The 24,761-nt window shown below is 41.2% G+C and overlaps 1 protein-coding gene and 1 long non-coding RNA gene across 52 annotated transcripts in view; one reads left to right on the forward strand and one right to left on the reverse strand.

Moving 5' to 3' along the window:
• Nucleotides 1-13,315, reverse strand: part of LOC147582567 (uncharacterized) — a 60,434-nt gene extending 47,119 nt beyond the window's left edge. The window contains exons 1-4 of one of the 2 annotated variants that reach the window (XR_015249289.1): nt 13,008-13,315; nt 12,581-12,720; nt 7,441-7,536; nt 6,898-7,049 (exon numbers count right to left, since the gene is read on the reverse strand). This is a non-coding gene — a long non-coding RNA (uncharacterized LOC147582567). Of the gene's footprint in view, nt 1-6,897; nt 7,050-7,440; nt 7,537-12,580; nt 12,721-13,007 lie in introns of those variants that run through there. The other variant, XR_015249288.1, reaches the window with a different exon arrangement.
• Nucleotides 13,316-13,620: 305 nt separating this feature from the next.
• Nucleotides 13,621-24,761, forward strand: part of MAP4K4 (mitogen-activated protein kinase kinase kinase kinase 4) — a 194,894-nt gene continuing 183,753 nt past the window's right edge. For all 50 annotated transcript variants that reach the window (XM_086701357.1, XM_086701359.1, XM_086701368.1 and 47 more), the window contains exons 1-2: nt 13,621-13,822; nt 14,165-14,230. In XM_086701357.1, coding sequence (XP_086557483.1) covers nt 13,766-13,822; nt 14,165-14,230 — 123 coding nt within the window. In that variant the 5' untranslated portion in view covers nt 13,621-13,765. The remainder of the gene's footprint in view (nt 13,823-14,164; nt 14,231-24,761) is intronic.

The following is a 24,761-nucleotide window of genomic DNA, read 5'->3' on the forward strand; positions in this document are numbered from 1 at the left end:
ACTTCAGATATTTCAGAGACAAAGCTCTTGAAAGCATAATTTTCAGACCATTGCCACTTTGTGTATTCATAAATATATAAATGGAATACTCCAGCAGCTTTAACCAAGTGTGCAATGTGAACTGCTGACAGTCATTTATTTTCTTTCTTAGTCCTCTACAGTAAAAGACAGTAATAATGCTTATTATTACTATTTTGAACAAAAGTCAGTGTAGTCCCCTGAATATTTGCTGGGGGTAGCTGGTTGGGTATTTGTAAATGGGCACCTTTGGAAAAGTGGAGGGTATGATGGGTGAGTGTGCAAGGGAGGGATTTCGTTTTTACTTCAATGTCTTCTGACATCTCTACAGAAATAGCGCAAAGACAACAATAATTTCCAAAAGCCCTCCTCCCTGCTTTGTGATCTGTCATGTTAGGAATTTCCTTGGAAGGAGAGAACTCCACTGCATACCTGTGGTTGGGAGGATTCATCCACACTGAAGGGGTCAATCTATAGAGCAGGGTCCACTCACTGGGGTATGTACATGAAATAGGTTAATTATTCCTGACAACTGCCCCTAATAATTGGATCCCCCTTACACTGGTGGCAAGGATCTTATGGTCTTGTCCAGATTCCATACCTTTCCTGCCACTTTTGGGTTTTTAACAACTCCCTTGATTTTCACTTAATTGCTTTGATTAGCTTGGACTAAAGAGCTCTGATCTATCCTCCTTAATTTGAGGTTCTTTCTACTTAACCATTTTGATTCCTGTCCAACACATCAGTGTTTCTTTTAAACTGAGGTATAACACATACTAATCTTAAAGTGTACACTAAGATGAATTTTTACATTTGTATACAACCCAACCAGCCAGATTAAGTTATGGACTGCTAGCCATGACTGGCTAACCTAATGGTTTTACTATTATTAAGTTTAGAATGAGTGAGCATACCACTGTAGTGTCACATGACATAAAATGAAAAAAAGTTGCACAATCCCATCACAGTTTAGAATTAGAAAAGTCAAGGGGCGCCTGGGTGGCGCAGTCGGTTGAGCGTCCAACTTCAGCCAGGTCACAATCTCGCGGTCCGTGAGTTCGAGCCCCGCGTCGGGCTCTGGGCTGATGGCTCAGAGCCTGGAGCCTGTTTCCGATTCTGTGTCTCCCTCTCTCTCTGCCCCTCCCCCGTTCATGCTCTGTCTCTCTCTGTCCCAAAAATAAATAAATGTTGAAAAAAAAAATTTAGAATTAGAAAAGTCAAGATAACAGATTTGCTATAATACTACTATCTTTGCATGCTTTTTCTAGAGCTATCTATGTAGGAACACCATGCAAAAGATATTTTTAATATTGAACATGTTATAACATGCAAATTAAAACATAAAATATTAAAGCCTCTGTGTTAGCCACACTTTTACTCATCTTCTCCATCAGAGTCAGTTTCAGGGTTCAACATGTTATTCTCTATTTTCTCCTGGGTGCCCACAATAGTTATTTTAGATTCACAGAGGCACCTAAACCCACATAATAACCAAGTCCCTGCAAATCTACAGCTAGAACTTACTTTTTAAAAAAATATTTTATTTTTAAGTAATCTCTACACCTAATGTGGGCTCGAACTCACAACCCCAAGATCAAGAGTGGCATACTCTATCAACTGAGCCAACCAGGTGCCTCTACAACTTAACTTCTTTTACAAATTGTCTCATGCTTTCAATTCCTGCCCCAGTTTAATACTGTGTAAGAGAAGTGAGTATTTGGTAAAGTTTAAATCGTGTGCATGTGTGTACGTGTAACATTAAATACATCTGAAATATACTGGCAAACCTGGGACTACTCTCTTTTAGTAGGTTTGTTTTTCTTCATTTTTAGTGAACTTAAGTGTGCATCATACATGATGATCCTTGGCTTTCCAGTTTCGACATTCCAAAATGGTGTACAGATTCACACTTGGGGTTGAGCCTGTTTGCCCTTGTTCAAACCAACAAATTGGGCATTGTTTTTGCACCATCATTCAGAGCTCTAAATAGTTGTCAAGAATGTGTAACCAGACATGTAATTACCCAAAGTGCCCTTTTTCAGACCCCATGTTAACTAAGTGCATTCCCCTCATTTCTCACATTTACCAGGCTTGTTAGTGTCTCAAGATTGCTAGCCCAAAAGCTCAGAACTATCTGTGTCTAGGGCAGCATCTATTGGCTGGAATTCAGCAAATGTAGAAGAATAAAGATAATTACTTGTAGAGCAAGTTCAAGAGTTCCTTAATATAATACCAAGTTACTTCCACTTGTCGAGTGACAGAATCTTTTACATAAAGGATTTTCTCTTGGAGAGAGGCAGCCTGATGTAGGAGAGTAGGACAAGTTAGACATGGTCTAGGCTTCTCTGCATAAAGTGGTGTGACCTTGAATAAGTCAGTACCCTCACCTAAATATGACCATCGTTCTCTGAAAAATGCCAATAGTCATAAAGCTGTATCATTCCAAGGATGTTACAAAGATCAGAGGAAATACTGAGCAGGAAAACCTTTTGTTAACTAGTAAATGTCCTGCAATCTTTACAACTGCTTTATTTATTGAGAAGCAGTAGTTTCATGCTTTCTAGGGACCACTGAACTCATAGCCTTGAACAGGCAGTGTACATCCTCTGTTCCAGCCCTTCTCTGTAGAGTGAGGGTCCTCCTTGGACCCCACTGGGAGATATCAGGTGGCTACCCATAAGGTATGTCTTGAGAAGTGATGGATGATCTACATTTCCCCACAATACCTCCTGTACTAGAGCCTGTATTGGAACTTGAAATACCCACTTTGAAACCTCCCCATCTCATAATTTGGCAGAGCCTTTTTAGAGAGTGACAAAATATACCAAGAACTTTAAAAATGTTCATAGTCTTTGATTTTGCAATTCCACTCCCAGGGATTTATCTTGAGGAAATCCTAGCATGTGTGCTATTTAAAATAGTGACTGATTAGAAATAACCAAAGTACCCAACACCACATGATTGGTTAAATAAATTATATTACAGTCAATGCAGCCATTAAAAATTAGATTGTAACAGAATATTTAATGATGTTGAAATGTTCCTAATATATGAAGTGAAAAGGAGGTCACCTAACTGTACAATTCTGATTATATTAAACACACACTCCCACACACATGCACACCCACACATGTGTTTGCTTAGAAAAACAAAGTAAATATATTAAGTGTTAATGATTATTGGTAAGGATTATTGGTTAATTTTGTATTTTAGTATTTTATTTTATATTTCCCCGTATTTTCTTCAATGAATACATATTATATTTATAATCAGAGAAGATAATTTTTTTAAGTTTCTTTTGCATTAGAGAATTAAGTCTTCAAAAACTTGGTAAAAATGTGTAAGTTACCTAAAACTTACTGGTCAAAAGCATAAGTTGTCCATGTGAATCTAGTTTTTAATCCTGGATTTGCTACGTTCTAAATGTGCAATCAGGGCCAAATCACTTAATGTTTCTACATCTTGGTTTTCCTTCTACGACATGGGGATAGCAAAAGTGTCTGCTACTCAGGGTCATTGAGGATGAAATAATGTAGATAAAGTCCTGGCACACGGTGAACACCCAATAAAGTAGGGCTATTACTACTACCAGTAGCAGTGCTGGGAGAGCTACTACATTCTGCTGCACACTACCCCTGTGACATCATCACAGGTAGTGTATCAGTCTGATTTGTAGCTGCCTTCTTGCAGAGTAGAGAAGGGGAGTTGGGAGCAGAAAATGTTGAGGATTCAGGGGCCTCAGAGCTCTGCACTCAGTGGGGAGAAGCGATATTCTTTTGTATCCAGATAAAATCCTTGAGAGCAAAAACTGCCCCACTTTAACTTTCCTGACTTACAATGTTCAGAGTAGCCCAATACCAGCTGCTGGAGGTACAACATATTCTAATTTCCTGACTTGTACATAGTAAAGTTTCATTGTATTGACAGAGTCTTGCATTTAATTTCCTTAGCTTTTTAGACACAAAGCATTCCTAACAAGAAATTGGAAATAAAAGGGAATAACTACACAATGGAATACACATGCTGATTTGAATATGTCACTGAATCTCATAAATACTCGTTAAAATAAATGCATGGATGTAACAAGGGAAATAAATAGTTTTGCTTCCAAAAGCAATATGATCATACTTAGAAAATATAAAGAAAGTCATCCTCATTTTATCCATGCCACACTATATTCCCTTATTTATATTATTACATCAAGAAATTCTGTCAAACTTAGCAAAAGAGTTCTTTCAAAAAATTAAATAAACATGCTTAAATTTCAATTTAAAACAAGAAGCTATTTCTAGCAACGCAGTGGGAAAAAGTCACAAAGAATAGTTCAAAGCCAGTAAGACACTATTTTAAAACAGTTAGCTAATTTACAAATATCCCAGCCAAACTGGAGATTACTCAGTGCTGAAAAGTATTGCTTCTGGCTTTACAACAAGCAAATTAATTTCTATTTGGACCATTTCTTCTTTAGTTTTCTTCTGCCTTTTCCCCCAGTCATCTGTTATATAATTGTAAAATGGTCTAAGAAATTTTTTTTTTATCTAACTTAAAGGTAATTCTTTATGGTGATTTACAAACTGAAGTCATTCATTATAAAAAAGTCAGTCTATTTGAAAAATGAAAGTAACTTGTAGCTAATGGTTAGAAGAAAGTTTTGTGTGATTTTTAAATTTTGATGGATTTAATACAGTGCTACAAACTCAGTATATGCCTAATAAATACATGTTAGATAAGGAGAGGGATGGCAAGAGGGACGGTGAGGAAGTCAGAGCAAAAACTATCAAAACCACTGCTTTTCTAAACCATCCGTGTGCTAAACTGGAAACCACTACATGAGGGTAAGAAAGAATAATAGTCTTCAACTTCTCTAAGAAATATCGAAATCATTAAATTACTGTTATAGGTTGAATTATGTTCTCCCCAAAAAAGATATGTCGAATTCCTAAACTCCAGTACCTCAGATTGTGTCCTTATTTGGAAGCAGGGTGGTTGAAGATATAATTAGTTAAGATATTGTCATCCTGGAATAGGGTGGACCCTTAATTCAATATGACTGGAGTCCTTTTGAGAAGTTGGCCATGTGAAGACACAGACAAGGAGAACGCCACGTGATTGGACCTATGCAGCTGTGAGCCAACGAACACCAAAAATTGCCAGCAAACTACCAGGAGTGCAGGGAAGGACTGACTCTCCTACAGGTTTCAGAGGTAATGTTGCCTACCAATACCTTGATTTCAGACTTCCGGCCTTCAGATTGTGAGACAAAACATTTCTGTTGTTTTAAGCCATCCAGTTTGTGATATTTTGTTAGGGAAGCCCTAGAAACTAATACAATTACTTTATTTCATTTTCTTTTAAAATTTAAGTTTGTATTTTTTTTTAAGTTTATTTATGTATCTTGAGAGAGACCAAGAGAGTGCAAGTGGGGGAGGGGCAGAGAGAGAGGGAAAAGTCTCTAGCAGGATCCACACTGTCAGCACAGAACCTGGCCATGGGGCTCGAACCATGCAGCCGTGAGATTGTCACCTGAACAAAAACTAAGAGTTGGATACTCAACTGACTGAGCCACCCAGGTGCCCCTAAGTTTGTATTTTTTAATTCATAAAATAGATATGCTGCTAAAGGGAATTTGTAGAATCACTTCTTGAAAGGAAAAAAAAATGTCACAGTTTTGTCAGCCAAAAAGTACTAAAATTTGATGTATTTCCTCCCAATTTTTCCTTGGAATAGTTTTTAGCTTTTGTGCAGCTATGACTATAATCTCATACAAACTTAGAGTGATATTTTCAATTACCATTACAACATACATTTCTCTATTATTACAGACTTTTCATAAACATTCTTTAAATTTGTCAATATAAGCAGTGTTGCCCAGATTATTGTTTGTAACTCTATTTTATAATTCTCCTGTTTTAACTTTCTCAATCATTCTTTTGCATCGACTCTGAGAAATTAAAAATGATCATCTCATCAACCTCTCCATAATGTGCTATGTGAAAAACAGGAGGTAGGTTATTTAGTAAAAAACAGGCTGTCAAATAGACCCTAATAGATCACAGTCACACTTATAGACAGGAATCCTCAGATCTGTGTAGAAGATGTAGTAGGAGAGTGAAACATTTGATAATAATGAACCAGTTCGTGAATATTTGGTATCATGCACCAGTCTGGGTGCTCTAACCACCATGACAATGCAGCTTCTGGTAGTATCGAATACAGACCCTAGGTTTCCTGATTCCCACTCCTGCATCATTTCTACTCAGGTCATAACCATGATTTAAAAATGCCTAATGTGCTGCTTAGTTTTGAACTCAGCATAAACCTATCTAACAGATATCTGTGTCATATTATCATAGAAATCTTGGTTCTAAGTATACCTTCGCTTGAGATTTGTAAACTTTTCTTAGCCATGGAAATCTTGTCTTCATAAACTGTTACTCATATTCCCAATTTATAAAGCATAGAAAAGCAGAACCTGTGTGATGGCAGGGAACCAGCAATAATCTCAGCAGCCCTATTACTAACTCCCTTGACCTCCTTTGGGATAGAGGCAGCCCCTGAACTGCCTCCAAGGAACCCTAAGGTTCAGAGGAACACTTTTTGTAAAAGAGAACACATAGTCTAGTTCTTTATCCACTTTGTGTTTAAAATGGCTATGCAGAAAGGGATTTTCTTTCTTTTTAAAAAAAATTTTTTTAATGTCTATTTTTTTTTGAGAGAGAGAGAGAGAGAGAGAGAGAGAGAGAGAGTAAGTGGGGGAGGGGCAGAGAGAGAGGGAGACACAGAATCTGAAGCAGGCTCCAGGCTCTGAGCTGTCAGCACTGAGCCCGATGCGGGGCTTGAACTCATGAATCACGAGATCATGACCTGAGCCGAAGTCCTTGGACACTTAACTGAATGCGACACACAGGCACTCCAGAAAGGGATTTTCTTAAGGTCGGAAGTGTGTAAAGAATTAAGTTATGAAAAACAGCTTTTCAATTTTTCCTAGGCCACTGGTTCTCTCTTCTGAATGACTGTCTTGTTCCCAGTTCCTGGAAATTTCAAAATGGGCAGTGACATTTCTAACTTGGCTTATGTTGTAGCCTTTTCCAAAGTATTCCCTCTTTAATTCTTCTTGCCATCTATTGGTGCCCCATTTTCTCTTCATTTTGTCCTCTCTACATAATTGAAGAGCAAAGCTGTGATTCTAAAGATCATTTTTATGTAGCACTTCTCCACAAACACTATTATAAATCTGAAGCCAGCTAATAATGATCAGTTCTAATGCAATAAAAGATGCAATTCTGTGAGAATAAGTGGTTTTTCTTTTTTGTGACTCTGATTTGCATTTCCCGGAGTGATAAAGACTTTATGCTGATCCAAACAAACTTTCTCATCCAGCTCTTCCTCTCCCCAGCACCAGGGGCCCCACTCCCAACTAACCTCAAGGAGCTGTCTTTAGCCAACAATTAGGTGATCCAGATGATCCATGTCAGTCATCGCTGGCTTCTCGATCTGGTCCTGATGATTAGTTGGCCACTAAATATAGAACACAGACATAGATGAGAAGATGAAAATGACAATTATATTTGTTCAAAAGAATAAGAAAGGCCTCAAATTTTGTAATTCATAAATATGGCATTTACAGTTCATAGTTTGTCATCGGTAGGTCACCACTTAATCTTTTTTATAGAGCACACTTTATAGAGTATGGAATATTTTGAGAGTAGAATCACTATAATCAACTGAGAACTGCAAATCAATAGGACTGGCCAACTTGCACTAATGGAGCCTTGTGATTCATTAATTTTTAAAGGGATAAACTTGATTATGATTGAACTCCTCTTCAATGGAGGTTCTGATGCATACTGGCCAGGATCTGATCTATTTCAGTGGTGACATATTAAATAACTGAACATGAGAGAGGCCCATTGGTCTAGTCATTTCCTGAAATTTCACTGTAGAGGACACAAATATATGATCAAATATAAATAAAAACTGTTATCTCTTCAGCTAGCAGGACTACCTTGGTCTACCCTTGGCAGAGCCTCTGATTCCATTCACCAAACCCTCTATCAAAAACAGACATACTTGACAACTATTTAATGTCCCCAACCAGCTTCTCCTAACCACTTCCTATGGCTCACATCTTGATTTCTAAGGCTAGGGCTATCTCTGACTTCATTCTTGAGACCCCTTGAGGATTTTTTACATAAAGAACTTTTCACAGTGGAAGTTGATTGAAGCAATCCTTATATGCTTATTTGCAAAATACAAATTTACAAAAAGGCTAAGTTAAGGGACAGTAACCCCCTTCATATAACATTTCAAATAGGTTTTCTAGAACTAGCAAGTTCCTCTGTGTTTAAAACACTGTTCTGTTTTTTATTTTATTTTATTTTCAACGTTTTTTATTTATTTTTGGTACAGAGAGAGACAGAGCATGAACGGGGGAGGGGCAGAGAGAGAGGGAGACACAGAATCGGAAACAGGCTCCAGGGTCTGAGCCATCAGCCCAGAGCCCGACGCGGGGCTCAAACTCACGGACCGTGAGATCGTGACCTGGCTGAAGTCGGACGCTTAACCGACTGCGCCACCCAGGCGCCCCATGTTCTGTTTTTTAAATATACGTTTACAGAAAACTTTTCCTGAACTCATAAAGTAAGAGGAATCTACATTTTCTTTTTCTAGCTAGCTAGGTCCATCTAGCCCAGCTGCCCAGAGTAAAACCTGCTCCTTAACATACTCCTCACTGGCTCATCTCCATGTTTCACTTTTCCTTCTCCTTCACTTGGACTTACTGTGATCATCTCTCAAATAAACTACCTGCACCAAATCTCTGTCTCAGGATCTCCTTTTTGAAGGTCTGAACTAAGAGAACTTCCTCATGACAGAAGTGACAACATCAACAGCCCTGGTAGCTAGGGTAGGATGTCTGTTTTGCCTGTGATCTGCTTCTTCTTTTGTTGCCCTTTGATCTGCTTCTGCATCCTACGCCTTCCATCCTGTTGTGCACTAGAGTAGTTGCTTCCTTTTAATTCAACTGATATACCAGTCAAAAAAGATTCTGACTCTACCAATGCTCAAAGTTGGCTTTTAAAGGGCTGAGCTTTGCTGCCAAATCTACAACATTCCACATGTTCCATTAACTTCCATTGCTCATATCAACCCTCTTCCACTCTGGTTAAAAGGTATGAGCAGTGGTAGGACTGAGACCAGGGTGATGATATAAATGTGAGTTTTTAAGGTCCTGAGAGGATCTTTCAATCATTTCAATCCAAGTCCTTAATCTCACACGTTAGAAAACTGAGAGACAGAGAGGGTAAGCATTTGCTTAACACTTTGTCTATCAGAGAAGAAGAACTTAGATCTCTGACTCCTAACCTATGCTTTTCCCTTTCTGGGATTTTCCTGAACACATTCCACCACTGCTTCCTTTGTTTGACTCAATTCCCCCTGCTCACTACCACTTCCATCATTTATTTCCAGTTGACCTAAGCCCTCACTGGCCCTGAGCCCTTAAGTTATAATCATGTAGTCCAGTTTCACAGATCTTCTGCCCTTCTTGCCCTTATACGGAGGTTGAAAATTTCTACCAATATTTTTGCAACAAAGAAAAAACTATGAAATAAGTAAAGTGATATACAGGGAGTTGTCACTGATGACCTCTTGCATAATTGAGTTCCCCTTGGGACTTGTGTGACTGGGTAACTGTCGTGTGGCCCATTGTACCCTGGGAAGATACACATTTGTATCTCATGGCCTGCTGAATACATGAGCATCTAACCTGCCTGTGGAGCTCTTGAAAGCCAAGGCTAGGCTGTTTCTCCCTTGACTTGACTGATAATCTGGCTTCTGTTTTTAACCTCCACATCACCCATGCTTTAGCTTTTCTGGTCCCACCTAACCTGTCTAGCTTTACCTCTCAGGGTCTTCTGAATCGAGTCTTCTGGCCCAGTGTGGCCAGGTTCCTAATTTTTCCAACTTCACATTCCTTGTCTAAGCAAGCTATCTTTTCTTCCAGCCTAAAATGCCAAACATTTATTTTCCAGATTATTATTTTGATTGTCTTTTTGGGTCGGTTTATTTTGTGGTCTCAAATAGATTCTTAGGAACAAGGGCCATGACTTAAGTCTACTTCTTGGTACCATACAGCATATGGCTTATTATGGACTGAATGCTTGTGTCCCCCTTGTGTTGAAACTCTAAGCCCCAATGAGGCTATATTTGTATATGGGGCCTCTAAGGAAATAATTAAGGTTAAATTCATAAGGTCATAAAGGTGGGGCCCTGATAGAATAGGGGTGGGTGTCCTTATGAGATACCAGATAGCTTTTTTTTTTTTTTTCCCTGTGAAAACCCACATGAGGACAATACTGAGAAGGTGGCCATTGAAAGCCAGGGAGAGAGCTCTCACCAGAACCCAAATCAGCTGGAACATTGCTCTTGGATTTCTAGCCTCCAGAACTTCGATACAATAAATCTCTGTTATTTAAGCCACCCAGTCTATGGTATTTTGTTATGGCAGCCAGAGCTAACATAGGACTGTTGATTGAGAAAATGGCCCTCACCCTCAGATCTCAAGCAGAGTTACAAGCTGGGTAGGTGTCGATATTTCTGTGTGAAAAGTTAACTAACTTCCCACAGAGTCCAAAACAAAACCTTCCTTTGTCACCACCAGTCAACAACTGTATCCTTTCCTGTGTTCCTGACAACATCGTCCCAAGTGCGAACAAAGCTCTAAGCCACAAGTAAATCTTTTATCTTCTTGTCTACACTAACTCTGGCATCCTATCAGATGCCAAGTCTTAAGAGAGTCTACTGGCCCAAGACCTTGTATCTCCTTTTTCCAGGCCTTATTACTCTGTCCTGTGCTTTTGAGACGGCCTCTTAATGGTTCTTCTAATCTCTAGTCTTCATCTTATTGACAGAAGAGGAAACAAAGGCTCAGAATTTAAGTAACATGTTTAAGGCTGCACAACTGATAACAAACTAAGTTCAAACCTAGTTTAGTTTTGCCTCAAATCTAGCATACTTTCCACTAGACCTGTTTAATGTTCTTCGTATACAGCCAGAATTCATAACGTTCTGCCTTTAACTATAGCTATTCATGAGACTCTTATACCCATTATCAAATTGTAAGCTCTTCCTTATATCTCAGGCAATAGCTAAGCCAGCGCCTTGAACTGGGTAAGGTACTTCAAGAAAAGGTACTGAATTGAAAATGGAATGTAACCATCACAATGGTGACATGGGAAATAACAGTTTAGGAGAGACAGATTCAGGGAAAGCTTGTAGGAGAAGGAAGAGTTGGTTCCTGAGCTGTGCTTGAGGTGATGATGGAGAATCTGGCTAGGCAGAGAAGAAGTGGGTGATCAGAGGTGGGCCTCAAAATCATGAGTGAACCTGTGGAGGGAGGCTGGCTTGGGGTGGGGGGGCTGCGTTTCTTCAGTGGGTTCAGCTGTGCTCCCCAAGGAAGTCACTTAACTTCTTTACATGTTGGTTTTCTAATGTGTAATGTGGGAAAAATAAAAGTACCATTTGGGGTTAATGTGAAGAATAATGAGATTATGTACGGTAAATGCTTAGCACACTGTCTGAACCTAATATGTTACCTGATACTAATACTACTACTAAATATTAGTGGTAGTAATATGGTCTGAAGCATGTCATACACAGCAATCTAGCTCTTTGAGTAAATAATCTACACTCACACATAATGCCATTGCAGTGAATAGATTAAAAAACAAAATCATTGAAACACTCTACTTCAATTCACAGGAACACTTTGGTTACTATGACTTTCCTAATCAATGGATTCCAGGAGTCCCTCAGAAGGGATTCTCATAGTTGAAAATCTTCAAGTCGTTGAGAGGCAGGAGAGTGCTAAACATATTCTGGGTAAAAGGTTAACTTGGCTGAATCAGAGTCTTAGCCTTTCTGAGTAGGCTGACCCAGTGAGAACCCCTATTCTACTTCCAGGCTGTGCTTTTAAGGAATTTAGCCACATTCCTTATCTTTCAGTACTTTGGTTTCCTCATCCTTGGATGAGGATGAGAATGTGGATAACAATACATAAGGGCTATAAGACAGGTTAAATTGGGTCCTGTACATAAAGCATACATAATGGTACACAATGATGACAGTGATGTTTGTGAAGCCTGATTGTGAAGGGCCTTGGATTTTCATCCTGTAAGGCTTTTGTTCTCAAAATGTGATCCCTGTAACAGCAATGCTAGCATCATCTGACAACTTGTTATAAGTACATATTCTCAGGCCGATCCCAGACCTGCTGAAGGTGGGGTCAGCAATCAGTGCTTTTACAATCCCTCCTGGTGATTCCGACGCACTTCGGTTTCGAACCTGCTGTGAGGTAATAGGGAGCCATTGAAAGTTTTTGTACAATGGAATGGTGTGATGAAAATGGTCCTAGTGCGCAGACAATATATCCTTGTATAAGAGGCTCAAATTGCCTAACTACGGAAAAGCTTCCAAAGTTACTGTTAGAAGCCTGTTTATTGATCCTTAACGATCTTAGGCACAAACTGGGGTTAGCACTTAGGGCCCCAAGCACAGTGCTCACCTAATGAAGGAGGTAAGGAAGTCAGCGCACGGCAATTAAGAGAAGCTGCTTTGGATACTATTTCCACTGAAAGCCTTGGGACCGGGCGGCCAGGTGATGCTCAACGAATTCCGCCCCTACAAGCGTGTCACAAGCGTAGCCTGCAAGAAAGGAAAAGAAAACCTTGTAGGGAAACCGGAAATGAGGGTCTTAGGGGTATAGAATCTGGTGGTGGGGGAAGGGGATAGGATACGCGGGGGTAAGGAAAAAGGGCGGCCCCTCGTTGGCCGGGCTACACCCCCTTCCCGTCCCTTTAGAGCCCGGGCGCGGCCGGCGGGCGGGACGGGACGCACCCCCTGCCGGAGACAAGGCTCCGTCAGCCTCTGTGCGTTTGGGGCCAGGTCGATCCTGTTCCGTTCTGTGAGCGCGAGGTGGGGCGTCTCCTCACCCTCGGCACCTCACCGAGGACATCCCGGTCCGTCTCGTCCCTACTCTGGCCCTTTCTACGAGCGCCGCGCCGGCCGGTAGCCGCATCCCGGCCGCTGTCCGCGCTGCCCGCCGGCCGGCCATTGTTCGGGCCCCACCCCTGCTGAATATTCACGCCGAGCGGGCGGCTCGCCCCGCGCCCTCCCCAGCGGGGCTCGGGCTGGGAGTGCGTTTCCGCTCGTTTTTCCTGCCGGAGAAGGAGAGGGGGAGCTGTTTTCTCTCTCCTCAGAATATATTTTCGGTGTCCCGTTTCTCCTCCTCCCTCGCCGCCGCCGCCCCCTCCCTCCCCGCCTCCCTCCCCGCCTCCGCCCCCGCCTCCCGGGTTATCTTTGTCTCGCTGCCTCGCGCTCACTCGCTCAACTCTCGGCGGCGCCGCGGCCCCACGCTCCGGGCCCGTCCTCTAGGCGCGCGGCGCGGGGCGCGGGCGCCGGGGCCTGAGGCGGCGGGCGACGCCCGGGGGCCTGACGGCCGCCCCGCGCCATGGTGTGAGCGCCGCCGCCGCCGCCCCGCGCACGCTCCGTCCGCCCTCCGCGCGCGGCCCGGGCCGGCCGAGAGCCGTGACCAGCCCGCCGCCGCCGCCGCCCCCGGCCTCGCGAGGCGGAGTCCGGGCGGCCCGCTCCCTAGCGAGGAGGCGCCGTCGGCGGCCTGGCCTGTGACGGAAATAAATAGAGAAACAGATATATTTATTGGTACTATTTTGTTTGGTGGCAAAAAGGGAAAATGGCGAACGACTCCCCTGCAAAAAGTCTGGTGGACATCGACCTCTCCTCCCTGCGGGTGAGTGGCCGCGACGGGCCCCGCCGCGGGCGCGCTGGGAGCGGGGAGCTGGGGCCGCGCCCTACCCCGCCGGGCGCTCGGGCGCCGCCGCGGGCAGAGCCGCGGGCGCGGCGGCCCCTTTGTCTGCCTGCGTCGGCATGTGCGGGGCGGCGGGGCGCGACCCTCCGCAGGCGCCCCCACCCCGCCGCCCTCCGCGGCCCCGGCGCGACCCTCGAGCTTTGGGTGACCGCGCTGGGCCAAGCCCACCTGGTTTGCAAGCGCCGTTTCTCTCCGACTGCCCCGCTTTATTTATTCATTGTTGTGCTGCTTTTAAATTCTAACCCCTCCCCTCCTCTTCTCCAGGATCCTGCTGGGATTTTTGAGCTGGTGGAAGTGGTTGGAAATGGCACCTATGGACAAGTCTATAAGGTCGGTGTGGGGCGCCGTCTTTGTTTCCCGTGGCACGTTGAAACTTCTTGTTGGGGGACGAGGAAAAGGATGATAAACACGCCGCTGACTGGAGGCCACGCCACTTGGCCAAAGTTGGGAAAGGGGTTTCGCCTTGCAGTCCTTCTGTTTTTAAACAAGAGTTTATATTCAGGCTGGCCTTAAAAGACCTCACTCATTTCCTGGCTTTGAGATAAGGAAATAAGCTACACTCTTAGGCATGCACTTTTCTTCAATAAAATGGGAAAAACAGTTTTTTTTTTTTTTTTCTATACGGCAACCTTAATTCTTTGGTTTTCTCCAGTTCTGAGTTTGTGTGTATTAATGAGAATTCAGTATAGGGAGGCCTGGCCTATGATTATCCTGAGCCACTGCCTTGGCCTTCTTGAAAATTGTCATCGTGTTGCCTCGTTTTAATGTTTGCCAAGTGCTGAAGGTGAGGAGTTTGGTGTTACCTGCGACTTTTGAAAAACTCTATCACACATCCTATTGATAGATACATACGTATTTTGGGGAAGCAGGGAGGGGCGTGTGTTTGTGCACTAGGAGCAGGAAAGAATTACAGCGTGAGGATTATAAAATCTGAATTCCAGGAATAACCTGTTTGACAGGTGTGTAATTGAAACAGAGATGAGGGAGAGTGAGGAGTCAAGAGGATGCCCAGATTGCACACCCACCCCAGGCCTGTCTCTCCCTCTCTCTCTCTCTCTCTCTCTTTTTTTTTTTTTTTTAACACCCGCCCCCCCCCCCCCCCAACGGTAAATGAAACTAACAAATCTGGAGACGATGAGTCTTCTCTGAGTAGCTGACACCTGATGTGACTAACAGTGCTGTTCATTTTATTCAGTGCACATTCTGGAGCGTCTGAAAGAGCTGTAGGTAATGGAGGCACAGATCTTGAAAATTTGAAACAGAATGTTAAATTTCCCGGGTCCTGATTTATTTCTTCCTATGAAACGTTTTCTATACGTAATTTACACTGGGGGTGTTTTCTAGCTGTTAGAGTGAGTACAAGGTTGGGATAGAAAAAAAAAAATCTTATGAAGCAGGGCTTTGTGGTTCACCCTGAAGAATTGTCATTGTTTCATTAAAAATGGAGGGAGGGGGTTGGAAGCTGACTGTAGACGTTTTCTTAGGCCCAATTAAGTGTGGATCCTATTGTCTCTTTTATGCTTTCTGAATAGGATTTATCTGTTGATTGAACGCCTCTCCCCAGCCCCAACTTCCCCTGGCCTGGCTATGTACTGGGCTCTGTACCGGCCTGCGGTCTGAACTTGAGTCTGTATTCTTAGGTGTTCTCAAGTGAATTAGCATGTGTTTTGTTGGTTAACTGTTGGGGCCGGGGCCAGGTTTTTGAATTTGAAAGGAAGCCCTGTTAACTCAGCCTGCTGGGCTCAACTGAATTTGGAAGACTTTGGAAAATTTTGGAAAAGATTGTGTTGCAACTCACTGAGTGGCCTGGTAACTGGCTCTAAGACGTTCTCCCCAGCCCCACTGTTTGTTTAAGCCCCAGTCGGTTTTTTTCTAGCCCAGTTTTTCTGGCCAAATCTAAGTGGTGAGTGTACTCTTCCAAGTGAGTTAGCCAAAGCTTGGTTTTGACCTGGTTACACAGTAGTTGGATTGTTTGTATCTTCCTCAGTCAGCATGGATGTGAAGGGCAGTGAAGTAAACTAGAAGCCAACAATCCATTTTTAAACCAGAAGAAGAAAGAAAGAATGAAACCTGAATGTGTATTAAGTGGCTTTCAGAGGTGGGTGTTCCTTATTGGTAGTAGTTTGGGCAGGTTCTTGTTTAAGTTTTTTTCCCTCTTCCTTTCCTTTGGTTCTATCCTCTCCTTCCCCCAAGCTTTTGAAATAGATTTGCTGAGCAGTGCAGTTGGGAAGCATTTGGGATACTGGCAGTGACACAGCTCTCTGACTACAAAGTCTGTACAGTTGAGAAGAAATTCTCAAATTATGCAAACCTAACAAATTAAGAAGTCTGTGCAAAAGTGGCACACACACAAAATAGTGCCTGAGATTTTGCTCACCAGCAGTTCTATTTTATTCTGGAAAAATTAAAAAATACACAAGGAGAGAGAGTAGATCACCTAATTTAATAGTTACTAGCAGGTGACTAATCTAGTTTCATCTGTGGTCTTTATCTCTCCATAGTGTTTTAAGGTAAAGCCTAGTGACCATTTCACTAAATGCTTCAGTATGTATCATTTTGTTTTTCAGATAATCAGATAATAATTCAGATAATGCTATTCTCAAACCTAAAAAGTTAATTCCTTAGTATCAGATACTCAGCGTTAAGGTTTTCCTGATTTTTCTTATATGTTTCCTTACTATCACAGCACTTATGAACTGATACTGGGAAGTTCAGTCTTGATAGATGATAGAAATAAGGGAGGCAGTTAATATCTCCATTTTCTTCTCCCTTTCAATGTCTAATTTCTAGAACAATTTACATTATGCAGAGGAGTTTATTTAGGATTTGTTGGCGTGATTTGTATATGGTGGTTTTGGGGTTGGATTATTGACACTTAAGCACTTGTTTATTGTTGCTAAACATCCACTGGTGTGAATCGCATTTGAATGGGGAAAATATTTGTGATAATTTGTTGTTTATAAAGAAGCTTTTTTTTCCCCCCTTCACATAACTTCAGGTAAAATATCTTTAAGTTGAACCCTGTAGCTAATTTGTTTAATTGTTATATTTTCTATTTTTTCTGTGAACTTTTTATTTTTTTAGTGACTGTGGTTGCTTATTTTGAGAAGATTGTATTTATGTGAGGTGAATGAGTAAAAAGAGGGAGTTTTCTGAGTTTTGATATGTTTTATGAAAGTGCCTTTTTTTGGGTAGTACCCCCAAATTTGGTGACAATTGATAAATAGTTTGAGTATAGTTCAAGAGTATATAACTAAGATTTGAAACACAGAATATATTCTGTTTAGAGAAATTTAGTTTTTGCATTAGGTTTCTGAGGGATAACCGTGAAGGCTATTCATAAATTAAAACCTAAGAAAAACATTGTGAATTTCAGCTTATGGGGTTTCATTCAGAATAACATTTATTTACAAAAGGAGCATTTATAAGATGATCTTGTGCATGTTGAGTAAATCTAGTGAATTTTAGTTATTTTCATCAAAGAGGGACAGTGTGAAAAATCAAAACCAGAAAAATGCTTGTTTTTGTGTCATATTGGGTTTTATTATTGTTAATATTTATTTGACAATTTTTGTTTTTCCCTTGGGGTTACTGTTACCTTGTTATTTTGTATTTGGTGAGCATACAGTGACTAGTATTCCAAATGTCTTGACTAGGAGAAGGAAAATCCTGCTTTTGGAAAGGTACTTACTGTAGGTAGTGAGAGGGGAGGTTAGGGAGTTTAGAATCCAGCAGGTGCAATGTCTGGGGTCGGGGCTTGCTCACAGAAAGGATGGCAGCCTTTCTGGAGATTTGAACATCTTGACCCTGTCTGAACCTGTTCTTGGAGGAAAGGTAGGCTGTAGACTTTGAGTACTCTAGGTCCAAAGACGGTAAGCAGAAGCAACACAGAGTTTGCCACCTGTTAGGGTGTGGTGCTAATACTGTCCCCCTCATATACTGAAGAAAAGGGGAATGGGGGTGTGTGACAGAAGGGCTGAGGGTGACTTTGAGGTTTAGGGAGTAGTGGCATCTTGGGGGGAGAGATTATATGCTTGCCAGTTAAGGAGGGATGTCATTCTTTGAGCATTGAGGGGTCATTGAAAATTTTGTTGGGATTGGGGAACCCTTGGGAGTAAGTAGGAAACCTGATCAGATGATGTTTGGGAAAGGAGCAGGTAAGATGGTTGTCCTCAGACAGTGGTCCAGAAGACGGGAGGTAAAGGCCAAAACGGTAGTAGCAGTGGTGGTAGAGGGGAAGGGTTTGGGGCTGAATTCTTGGGCATTCTTCCTGGCTGAGGTCAACCTGCTAAATTCAGTCATTATCTGCAGGCTTTGGTCGTGTCCCTTCAAATGGGGACACTGTTTGCCCACTGGATTAGGAGGAGCCTTGGGATCTGTGAAAGTGCTAAAATTACTTTCAATTGCTCAGCAGTAGAGTGCTGTAGAAATCGTGTGGCTTTTAAAAATCATTAGTCTAACATTTTGGAGCAAACAAACTTGTGGGAGAGGGTTCTCTAAATGTTATCCCTTACGTGTGGCATCTCTTGTTCTTAACTGGAGGTAAAGGCATCCAGTGGGGCAAAATGAATTTTGAGGAACTAAACGTTTCCATTGTAAGAAGGTTTCAACTGCCGCCAAGTGGCATGTACAGACTTGTTCTGAGACTTAGAGCTATGAACGCTGGAAGAATTCTGGACTTGGGTAAGGTGGGAGGAAGCCAACTCTGTTGAACATGTATTGGTGTGTAACTCTCCTAAAAATATCAACCCCAGATTTCCAAAAACTTTTTCAATTAAACAAAATCATAAAAATAAAAAGACTTATAGAAAATCCAACCACCACATAAAATCCTACTCATGGTAGTCTTAAAATTTCTTACTGCTTGAAACTTTATAATAAATGTTCATTTGCATAGCTGTAATCTTGTATTTTTGCCTTTTTCTCTTAACCAATTTTGGTTATGTATATATTTCTATGTATTGAGATAATCCAAAAATATTATTTGGGGGCACTTTTGGTGCAGTGTGTGTTTGTTGGTTTTGCAGACTGATACTAGCAGGGCAAAGACTTTGAAGTAATACATCCTACTTTTGAAATAATGCATCTCTGAACAGGTGTGCTAAGCCAAGGAATAAGCATCTAAGGAGTTTCATTCCCAGGGAACTAAAAATATTTAAACTAGAGATGGATGCTTTGACACATGAATTTTATACATAGTCTTTTATTTTGTTTCTTTGCTGGATTAGTAAATACTTGGTCATCTGGTTGTGAACAGCTGCTTAAGCCAAGAGATTGCCTACTCTTAGGGCATCAGATACTTTCCACTTCTTGCGTTGTATTAAATTTATGATGCCTGTGCTTCCTATCATTAGTATCAGTGCTTTCATTTTTCTGTATTCCATTCATTTTTTAAAAATTGGTAGACAGCAAAAGAATTTTTTTTATTTAAAAAAATTTTTTTTTTCAACGTTTATTTTTGGGACAGAGAGAGACCGAGCATGAACGGGGGAGGGGCAGAGAGAGAGGGAGACACAGAATCGGAAGCAGGCTCCAGGCTCTGAGCCATCAGCCCAGAGCCTGACGCGGGGCTCGAACTCACGGACGGTGAGATCGTGACCTGGCTGAAGTCGGACGCTTAACCGACTGCGCCACCCAGGCGCCCCCAAAAGAATATTTAAATAACTGTACAAGTGTACTGCTTTCAGACCCAGCTTGTCCAGACACTGAATCAGAACTGTTGACCAGAGGGCAGCACTAATGTGTATAATAATGTAATAATCTGGAAGGCTCACTCCCCATCTTCTATATGGGTCTGTCATGAACATTATACAAAAATGTAGACCATAGGACAGTTGGTTCTCAAAATCAAACAGTACTTATTTACAGTTTGTGATAATTTTAAGGGTTGAAACAATTGTTGGTTACCATCTTACCTTTTAAAAACAGTGCTTTAAAAACTTTCACAGATAGTGATTGCATATCATTTTACTAACTGCTTGCAAGTAGATTGCTTTTGAATATTTACTACAAACAGACTTTTCATGAATTCAAGTTGGTCTTTTATAATACTAGTCTGCATTACCAGTGTTAAAGTATTAACATATATTATCTAATTTGGGATCAATTACTTTATGATCAGGGAGTAGAGATTTCCAAGTACTTATTTAGCTTTTGGAAGATTTGGTTGGTATTTTGCTCTTACAACATGATAACAGCACAGTTGAATCAGGATATTTTGAACACATGGAGGGATGGCTAGGAGGAGAATGGAGAAAGCCAGGTGATGTATTCCCAGTGACCAATGTGGCAGCCATATGTTCTCAGGTTTAATAGTGTTACATGACTGTTCAGTGGACAAAATACAATATTCTGTTAGGCTGGTTGAGTAATAAAAGTTCGCTGGCATTATTCAGAAGAGAAGTAATGTGATGGGAGGCAGTTTTTTCTATAAGAATTTCACAAGCAAGAGTAAGTTTTAGGACTTTCCAAGTGTTTAAAATTGGGATATTAGAAATCCTGATATCTGTGTAGCATTATGAGGAACTTAAGAACTAAGTTGAGGAGATGAGATACAAAATGTTGAACCATACAGGGCTGGTTTCATGCCACTCCCATTTCTTGCTGTGCTCTTATCCCAGCTGGGCCCTGGGCACTGTTGTGCATGTTGGGTATACACATAGTGGTGAAGGAAGCAGGCAGTTTGTTTATCCTCAAGAAATTCAGGAAGGACAGGGGAATGGACACAAAATGCCAAGTATGTAACATCCACTGTAAATCCTGTAATGTGTCTGTCTCCCTAGGTCCTCCGGCCAGCATACTTGCATTCAGACACAGCACATGCGCTGGCGCATGGAACTGGCTCAGACTTGGAGTGCGCTTTTTCAGCCTCAGAAAGGCTTCTTTGTACTGTAAGATACAGTAAAAAAAAAATGACTAGAAAAGTGAAATGAAAAAGTAGATATACAAAATACCAGCCTAAGTGTTATTATTAGAATCAAAAGATACAATGTCAAATTGCAATAAGAGTTTTTACAGTTACTCTGTTTTCTTGAAATTATCAAGCTTTGTACCCTAGTCAGTAGACCACACTTCGAGGAGCACTGAACTGGCAGGATTGATTCTGCACGGAGACGGGAGTGGGGGGGGGGGGGCTCTTCATGAGCTTTTGGGTTGATTTGTTGCATCAGCAAGCTGGAGAATTGGGGCCATTGTCCAAGCCTAGCAGGTGTTCTCCCACCCTTGAGAAGTAGGGAACCCAGGGCACATGCTGCCCACAGCTTTGTGCATAATTTGCCTTTGAGCCCTGGGGCATCATTCTAACTATCTCAAATAGGGCCCAATGCTGACAAATTATCCTGTTACATTAAAATAATTGAAAAAAAACCACACCTGTACTTTATGACTTAAAAACTTTATTTTCATTTTATGATAAGTGGGGCCTTACAAAACCTATCAAAAGTTATGAATGCACATGGTTGCAACCAAGTGATCTAAAGTTCTCATATCAGATCATGGAGTATTCCTGTTCCCAAGAGGCATGCATCTATTTTCAGCCTTTAGTTGCTACTGCTGAATTTTACTGCTGTATTTCTAAATGATATGCTTATGTGGCTATTTCTTGATTTATCAGTTTTATGCATTTCTTGACTTCTTGTAATAGTAGTTACAGTTGTTGAACTACAGTTTTGAACTTCGATAGTAGTTGAAGGTTAGCTCTTAAAACTCATCCCCTCCCTTAAATGAGTGTGTATATCATAATTTTGGGTTAAGATGATAATTGTTTATGTTATTATGAGTATGTAAATACCATTTATCTCTGAGCCACCGTCTAATAGGATTACATATCCTTTTTTAACATCCCTTCCCCCTTGCATTGGCATACGTTTTCTTTTGCTTAGTTTTCTATGTACCTGTGGTTACTTTCCCCTGCAAATGCCCTAAAAGATCAGATGCGCAGCAGAGTTACGCCTTTATCAACAATTTTTCCAAATGCTTGAATACCTCATATAATTTATTGTTCCAGATAACCTGTTGATTCCCCCTCCCGGGGAGGTACCTCACAGCTGGCCAGGCATGGTTGCCCCTTAGACCTGGTACATAACTGTTCTCTTGTATCATTTCTGTTTCCTGGATACAATAGTCTTCGTCTTGGGTTTGCTATCTAATTTTCCTGAAGCACATCCTCCAGTAGCTTTATAAGAAAATGTGCATGGCATATAAAAGTTTCAAGTTCTTGCTTGGATGGCTGAAAATGTATTTATTTTTCTTTAACATTGGATTAAAAAAATTTTTTTTTAATGTTTATTTTAGAGAGAGAGAGAGCGCGCAGGTGCGCACTGAAGCACGTGCACGGTAGCCGGGAAGGGGCACAGAGGCAGACGAGAATCTGAAGTAGGCTCCACCCTAACAGTGCAAAGCCCAACATGGTGCTAGAACTCACAAACTGAAATCATGACCTGAGCCAACGTCCAACACTCAACCAACTCAGCCACCAAGGCACTCCTTTTACATTGGATTTTTATGTTATCTGGTAGAAAATATTCTGGGTTGAATACCCAGTTTTCCCTTGGAATTTTGAAGACATTTCTTTTTTGTTTGAGTGTGACCTGTTTTAAATTTCTTCTGAGAAGCTTTGGGGATACTCTATTTATTCCTGGAGTTCTTAGGTTTTATGAGTGTCTTTGATTGTCATTCACTGATCTGCATACTTAGTTAATTCTTTTTCTTTTTATCTGGAGATGTCCTTTTTTTTCCTGGGAAATACTTTTGTTCTCACCTCCAAGGAACGTCTCTGCTTTCTCTTTCTGGAAGTTCTTTTTTTTTTTTTTTTTTTTTTTTTTTTTCTGTGTTTAAGTACCAGAGCAGTGCCAGGCACAGCCCAGGTGCTTTCTTTATTTTTTAAAGCTTATTTATTTTGAGACAACGAGAGAGAGAAAATGTGTGAACACTTGTGAGGAAGAGGGGTAGAGAGAGGGAGAGAGAGGGAGACACCCAAGCAGGCTCTGTCAGTGTGGAGCCTGATGCAGGGCTCTAAACCAAAAACCGTGAAATCATGACCTGAGCTAAAATCAAGCCATCCAGGTGCCCCTCTTTCTGGAAGTTCTATTAGTCATCTCTTCAATTTATTTTATCTTTTACTTTTTTTTTTTTGTCTTTTTGCTCTGTTATTATGTGTTTGACTTTACATTTCAGTATATCTATTGAATTTTTAGCTTTATTGTATTTTTAATTTATATGAGCAGCTCTCTTTCATATTTTTTGTTTTTGACTGCATCTATTCTCTTGTGGATATATCTCCTCTATCTGAGGATATTGAGTATAGGATTTTTTTGATAGGTTGATTTTGTTGTTTTCTTGTCCTTCTGCATTTATTTTCCTGGTTTTTTTTTTCCAGATTTTATTTTTTCCATTTGTTTATTTTGGTCTCTGTGTTTAATGCTAAAGATTTTTCTTAAATGCCCAGGTATTTCGTAACTCTGTTCATATTTAAGAGTAAGGCACTAGAAGTGAAATTGGAGGCTCAGTGTGTATGGGCAGGAGGCTGTTTGGTGATATTTCAGTGTAAGCAGGATCAGTATGTTCTCATGGATGGGGAAACCCACTTCTCAATACCTGTAGATCTTTTCCTTGGAGTCACTTTTTCTCTAAGAACACTCAGAGGCCTTTCTTGCCTATGGGCTATCTGTCTATTTATTGGAGTTCTGGGGTTCAGGGTGGAGGAATAAGGCTGGAGCTCTGCAGTCTACTATCTTAACTTTTCAACCCTGTGTTGCAGTACTTTGTCTCATGTCCTCTCATCTGGAGCATTTCTCCTTCAGTTTCTTCAGAGTTTAATCTTTGGTTTCTTATGGGTATGGTGTGATGTCAAATAGCCACCAGACTGTGAGACAGAGGAAGAGGTTCTGGGGCATTCAGTGACTAAATACTAGCGCTCTTGCTTTTAGCCATATATTTTGTCGTGTCAGTTGCTTCCAGATAATGATCTTCTTAGGGTTCTGTGGGGCTTATTACCTCACTTGGTGTCCTTCTCAGCAGGTACTTAAGTTGTAATGTTTTCCTCTTTAGTAAATGAATTGCTGCCCCATCCGTTTTTTTGCTGTCAAAACCTGATAGAAATGATTTCTGCTGTCATCCCTTCCCCTTTATCTCTTAATTCTTCTGTTTACCTTAAGATCATTTTCATGGAATTAACGTGCATGAGTCATGTGATCAGTCCACCTGACTGGAAGTTAACTAGAAGTTGTATCTGATTTAAAATTTTTTTTTTGTCAATGTTTATTTATTTTTGGGACAGAGAGAGACAGAGAATGAACGGGGGAGGGGCAGAGAGAGAGGGAGACACAGAATCGGAAGCAGGCTCCAGGCTCTGAGCCATCAGCCCAGAGCCTGACGCGGGGCTCGAACTCACGGACCGCGAGATTGTGACCTGGCTGAAGTCAGACGCTTAACTGACTGCGCCACCCAGGCGCCCCCTATCTGATTTTAAACTTATCTTTGATTTTAAACTTAGGATTTTACTCAGGCGTTTGCTTCTTTTCGTCCAGAGCAATAACAAAAACACAACAGCAACAATATTGAAAACATTGCCTGAGTGCATGACATCTGGGCTGATACTTAATTTGGGAGATGCAAGCCCAGGGAGATGAGGAAAGCAAGGCAAGGTGCAGAGCAGGGTGATGTTATGTATCACAAGTTTTGCTGCTGCTCTGAGTAAGCCTTGAAGAAGAGATATTTTTTTTCTTGAAGAAGAGAAGTTTGCTAAACGTGTTTGTTTGGGTTTTCCTGACCCCTTTCTTGAGGTGTACTTTATGTCGTGAAATGTACCCATTGTAAGTTTACATTTCAATGATTTTTATTTTTATTTTTTCAAATTTTTATT

This window comes from Puma concolor, chromosome A3, assembly GCF_028749965.1.
Source record: "Puma concolor isolate L17-30 chromosome A3, mPumCon1.1.hap2, whole genome shotgun sequence".
In the NCBI taxonomy this organism is placed as follows: domain Eukaryota; kingdom Metazoa; phylum Chordata; class Mammalia; order Carnivora; family Felidae; genus Puma; species Puma concolor.